The sequence below is a fragment of the Barbus barbus genome, assembly GCF_936440315.1.
Source record: "Barbus barbus genome assembly, chromosome: 27".
Taxonomy (NCBI): Eukaryota; Metazoa; Chordata; class Actinopteri; order Cypriniformes; family Cyprinidae; genus Barbus; species Barbus barbus.
The window spans coordinates 1,108,966-1,115,359 of NC_136755.1; the positions used below are offsets into that span (position 1 = coordinate 1,108,966).

Here is a 6,394-nt window from a genome sequence, read left to right on the forward strand (position 1 = left end):
TCCTGCTCGGTATGGGCGTCAGGTTACGGGGAGTACGCTCCTCTGGATATATTAATTCCTCATAATCAGATTCTTCGTCCTCATCCTCGTCCTGCTCATATTCTGAACCCTCACTTTCCGGTCCTGAATAATATTCCTCAAACACTCCTTCGCCAACTCCCTCTCTCACTATTCTCTCCAAGGCGGCTCTATTTGTTAGTTCTTTCTGCGCTAATATTGCCTTTTTAGTGCGGTGAGTCAATTTGTCGTCGGAGAGAACTTCGGCGGCATCTCCACCGTTTAACAGACACCAAACCTATTCCACATTCCAGTGGTTTTTACGGGCTAAATTAGTTTCTTCCTTTTCTATCCTAGCGTGTGTCGGTCTATATAAGCCTTTTCCTAATTGGAATGTCTCAAAGCCTTTATCACGCTTTAATTTGTTGAATGGATTTTCTACAGGATGTTTCTTGCCCCTAGATGTCGATGTTCGCTTTATTATGGGGTAGTCGGGGAGAGGTTCTTCTTCTACGGCCCCGCACTGTAAATGATTACTAATTTTTTTGATGTTTATAAGGTTTGTACCGATTTATGTGTATAGTTATTTTTGAAGGACTTTTATTATGATACTGCCTTAACGAGCACCAACATGTGTATAAAGCGCGTTCTGTTTCCGCTATGTGTATGTGCGCACACTTTCTTGAAAGACGCAGCTTAATGTATGACGGTTTTCTTCCCTCCATGAAGTGTTGTGCATCCCATTTGAGGGTTATAAGGTAAACTAAGTTTGATTATCTTTTTTTTTGTAATTGTATCGTTTTATTGTGATGTTGGAGTGACAGTGTTTGTTTGTTTTTATTGTTTGTTTTTGCTGTAGCTCTTACGGTGTCTACATGAGTGTCACGAATAAAACGCTAATGGAAACATCAGTTTAAGGAGTAATTTGACCATCATTCAAGTGGGGTAGCTACAGTAAGAGCTTGGCCATTCGTCGTTTGACTCTGCTGCGTTAATGATTGGTGTCCATGCTGACGGGTCTTTAAGAAGTGGATATTCACGGGCGGCAGGTCAATTTCCGATGGTCAAATGTGGTTCGTTTACGGATAACTACGGCTGAAATCAAGGATTAAACGATACACTACGGATTGCGAAAGACTGTGTTCTTCTTCAGGTGACATTTATCCCTCTACGCACTTCTACAGCAGTAAAAGGATATTAAGGTGAAACATTTAACCAACGATAGACATTTTCTTCAAGTTTAATACAAGGGTTGAAATGTTTAAAGTATTTTGAAAGACCAAATCCTTTGTGTTTGAAGAAGGGATATTTATACGAGTTTTAAAGTAAATATTTGTCTTTAAAAAGGGTTATTTAAAATACTTGATATTAATGTTTGAGGCTACATGATTACTGTTTTGTAATTTAAATGACTTTTTAACTGCGCTGGACATCTTATATTATTGTGTGTTAATTTGGTAATTTTAAAATGATTGAGTCAAATAATTGTGTTGATATTGTTGAATGTGAAGGGCTGATTAATAGTCTCCAACATGATATTGAAACCCTTAATCATGAATATCAAACATCAACAGAGAGTTTAAAGAGACAACAGATAATAGAGACAATTGAGACTAAAGAACAAACTTTGAGTGAACTTAAGTAAACTTCAACAAGATTTAGCAGATCCTCAAGGTCCTCGACGTTCTGTTCGTCCACGAAATCCTACAGAAAAAATGCTTGCATTTCAAAAGGATGAAATTCAGAAGAGAGAAAAAAAGCTTATTTCCATGTACGAACAATGGAAAATGTCTGCACGTGAGGCTAGAAATCAACTCAAGTCTGATATTACTGAGAGCCAGCTAGCAACTCTAATTGACACCCTGGAAGAGGAAAGGGAGAAAGTTATGCGTATCTATGTTGAAGTTAGAAATTATGTCACACCATCTACTGAACTGAGACGTCGTATTGATGCTTGTGAGGCCGTGACAACAGAAATAATAAAAGTTGCTTATGAAAGAATATCAGGCATTGATGAATTTGATGAAGAACAAGTAAAACATCGCTTGAAGAATTTGCTTAAATCTAGCCACGCTCGTTCTATCTATGGCTCTACTGTTTCTCAAATTAGCCATAAGTCTAGTGCCCGATCAAGTCATCGTTCTGCATCGTCATGTGTAGCATCAAAACATGCTGAAGCAGCTGCAGAATTGGCGGCAAAGGAAGTGGAGTACAAAATGCTAATGGAGGAAAATAAACGGAAGGAGAAAATTCACGAGTTGCAAGAAAAACAAGAAAGAGACCTTGATGCTCAGAAACGTGAATTAGAGCAATTACAGGCGGAAAAGGATTTAAAAGTAGCACAGGCAAGGTTCGAGGCCTACAATCGGATAGCAGCACAGGAAGTTGATAATCCTTCAACAAACCGGGTTATCAGAGAACAACATTGCCTGCCTCCAAGCCTTTCTAGCCAACCTGTTAATGATATATCACCATCTCAAAATGAACTGCCTTTTCTTGTTCAAGCCCTACAAGACAGCATAAATTTGAACAGATTGCCAGCTCCAGAGCCCTTTGTGTTTAATGGTGATCCCATTCAGTATGTTGAGTGGAAGGCTTCCTTCATGTCATTGATTGATCGAAAGAGTATATCTGCTGCTGACAAACTTTATTATCTAAAAAGGTATGTGGGTGGATCGGCACGCAAAACCTTGGATGGTACCTTCTACAGGAGTGATGACAAAGCTTATAAGGATGCCTGGAGTAAATTAGATCAAAGGTATGGTCAATCATTTGTGATTCAACGTGCCTTTCGCCAGAAACTTGCAAATTGGCCGAAAATTCAATCAAAGGATGCTATTGGACTTAGAGAATTTTCGGATTTTCTTAACGCCTGTCAAGACGCCATACCTCATGTTGCAAGTTTACAAATCTTAAATGATTGTGACGAAAATCAAAAGTTAGTTCAAAAACTACCTGAATGGGCTGCTTCACGTTGGAATCGACAAGTTACACAAACCTTGAGAGATAATAAAGATTTTCCTGACTTTAAGACCTTTGCAGCATTTGTTTCGTTAGAAGCAGAGATTGGTTGTAATCCAGTCACGTCATCTTACGCTCTCAGTTTAACATCTGTTAATAAACAAACTTTCAGAGAGTCCAAAGGAAATAAGGTTAATGTCCTTAATACTCAGACTGACTTGGGATTTAACAGACCAAAGATCATCAAGAAAAATGTCAAACCTCCCTGTGTGTTTTGTCAAGATCCTAACCATCAGCTCTATGATTGTTCCAAACTAATGACCAAGACACTAGTAGAACGACGGGCATATGTAAAGGAAAATAATCTTTGTTATGGATGTTTGAAAACTGGCCATAGTGTAAGAGATTGTCGTTATCGTCATTCCTGTAACTCGTGTAAAGGGAAACATCCCACTTGCCTTCACGACGATAACTTCACCAAAAGAGAAAGGCTAGTTCCATTAACGGCATCTGCTTCAAGGTTAGAAGATGAGTCAACAGCCGTTCTGTCTCTGAGTGTGGCCGGAAAGGGATCATCTTATACATCGATGGTTGTGCCAGTATGGTTATCATCAAGTAACAATACGAGTATGGAAAAACTTGTTTATGCCTTGCTCGATTCACAGAGTGATACAACCTTTATTGACCAAGAAGTGAGCAATGTCTTGCAGGCAGATAAATTTCCTGTCAAGTTAAAACTGACCACTATGACTGGAAAGGATACCATAGTGACGAGTGAAAGGATTTCAGGACTTCGTGTAAGGGGTTATAGTTCTGCCACTTATATTGAACTCCCCCCTGTTTATACTAAAGATTGTATTCCAGTCAACCTTGCACATATACCTACGTGTGAAACAGCCAAACTTTGGAATCATCTTTCTGCAATTGCAGAGGAGATGCCCTCTTTGAAGGACTGTGAAGCTGGTCTTTTGATTGGCTATAATTGTGCTAGAGCGCTGGCACCAAGACAAACGATTTTAGGAGAGAATGATGAACCTTATGCTGTCAAAACTGATTTGGGTTGGAGCATTGTTGGACCTTCATTACCCAGGCTTGACTCTTCAGGTATCACTAGTCTCTGTCATAGACTTTCTGTTAAAGAAATTCCTTCATTGACTCCAGCAGATGCCATACGCATTTTAGAATCTGATTTTAAAGATTCTAATGATGAGGACAAAGTTCTTTCTCAAGATGACATTGCCTTTTTGAACAAATTAAGTGGTGGTATAAAGAGAAATAGCTCTGGACACTATGAAATGCCTCTACCCTTTAAAGAGAGACCTAATTTGCCAGATAACAGACAACTTGCTCTTGTGAGACTTAACCATCTAAAGAGAAAATTGTTAAAGGACCAAAGGTACAAAGAGCATTATATGAAATTTATGGAGGAGGTCATTGATAGAGGAGAGGCAGAGGAAGTTAAAGATGGAGGGAGTCAAGGTGAAAAATGGTATGTTCCTCATCACGGTGTTTATCACCCGAAGAAACCGGACAAGCTGAGAGTTGTTTTTGATTGTTCTGCGAGGTATGGTGGAATAAGTTTAAATGACCATCTTCTACAAGGACCTGACTTGATGAACAATTTGACCGGTGTTCTTCTCAGATTTCGCCAACACCCTGTTGCTTTAATATGTGATATTGAGAAAATGTTTCATCAGTTCCATGTGCTTGAAGCAGACAGAGACTTTCTGCGTTTCTTGTGGTGGAGAAATGGAGACTTAAAAGAACAACCTCAAGAGTACAGAATGACAGTTCATCTCTTTGGAGCGTCCTCATCTCCAGGATGTGTGTGAACTATGGATTAAAACACTTGGCTGAAGGTAACAAGGATCAGTACCCTTTGGGATTTCAGTTTATAATGAATGATTTCTATGTAGATGATGGTGTTACAAGTGTACAAACAATAGAGGATGCAATTCAACTTGCTCAAGAAGCTCGAGACCTTTGTGCCATTGGTGGCCTTAGACTTCACAAATTTGTGTCCAACTATAATGCTGTGCTGGAAAGTATTCCTCCCTCAGAACGAGCAATCAATGTAAAGGAACCTGATTTCTCATTTGATTCCTTGACAGAGCGAACATTGGGGATTCAGTGGAACATGGAACGTGATTGTTTCAAGTTTGATATTTCTCTCAAGGAACAGCCAGCAACTCGACGTGGAATCTTATCTACGATTGCATCATTGTATGACCCATTAGGGTTCTTAGCTCCATTCATTCTTCATGGAAAGAAAATACTTCAGGAAGTCTGCAGACATGGTACAGGTTGGGTTGACACACTGAGAAATGAGTTGCAGCCAAGTTGGGAGTGCTGGAGAAGAGACTTGGGCAACTTGAAGAAGGTGAATATTCCCCGCACATATGCTCCTTCTGGGTTTGGAAAGGTAACAGAAGTAGAGCTGCATCATTTTTCAGATGCTAGTACTAGTGGCTATGGACAGTGCTCATATCTGAGATTGAAGAATGAAAGTAAAGATGTCCATGTTGTTCTTGTTATGGGGAAGTCTCGTGTATCTCCTTTAAAGATTACAACTATTCCAAGGTTGGAGTTGACTGCTGCAGTCGTTTCAGTGAATGTCAGTAAAATCCTTAAGCAAGAACTTCGGTATACTGACATCACAGAGTTTTTCTGGACTGACTCCAAGGTTGTTCTGGGATATATCAATAATGAGGCCAGACGATTTCATACGTTTGTCGCTAACAGAGTACAAAGGATTCATTTAAGTACAGTTCCGCAGCAATGGCGGTATGTTCCAACAAGGGACAATCCTGCAGATTATGTCTCAAGAGGTCTCACTGTTGATGAAATGATTTCATCTGACTGGTTCACAGGGCCGAGGTTCTTATGGAGTAAGGAGATGGTTCTTCCTGCCAACGAGATTACAGAATTACAATTAGGTGATTCCGAAGTCAGATGTTCTCAAACGCTTAACACAAAGGCAGTGAAACAGGAAACTATTGTAAATCGCCTGTCAAAGTTCTCGTCTTGGTCTCGGGTAATAGGAGCAATTGCACGTATTCAACGACGGATTCGCAAGGATAAGTCAAACAGACTTTCTACAGTTGAGGAAAGAGAAAAGGCTGAGTTCCACATAATCAAACTTCTGCAAAGACATGTGTTTGAAACTGACTTGAAAGCAGTAAGTAAAGGTATCCAATTGTCATCTCACAATGAATTGTACAATCTTGATCCATTTCTCGATAGTGATGGTGTGCTTAAGGTGGGAGGAAGACTTCGTAATTCTTCTATTTGTAGTCTACTCATAGGGGACCTAGTGATTGTCAAGGACAATGATCTACCTAGACACAAATGGTTGTTAGGTAGGATTGTAGAAACGACCATAGATTCGGATGGACTTGTGAGGAGAGTTAGGGTTCATCTTGGTGACAAAAATCTT

The 6,394-nt window shown here is 39.7% G+C and overlaps 1 protein-coding gene across 1 annotated transcript; it reads left to right on the forward strand.

Moving 5' to 3' along the window:
* Positions 1-724: 724 nt before the first annotated feature.
* Positions 725-4,790, forward strand: LOC306847017 (uncharacterized protein; the record flags this gene model as incomplete). The annotated part of the gene is made up of 2 exons (XM_079380750.1): positions 725-755; positions 857-4,790. The coding sequence occupies exon 2, from the start codon at positions 1,713-1,715 to the stop codon at positions 4,788-4,790; it is 3,078 nt and encodes a 1,025-aa protein (XP_079236876.1). The 5' UTR covers positions 725-755; positions 857-1,712.
* Between the last annotated feature and the right edge of the window lie 1,604 nt (positions 4,791-6,394).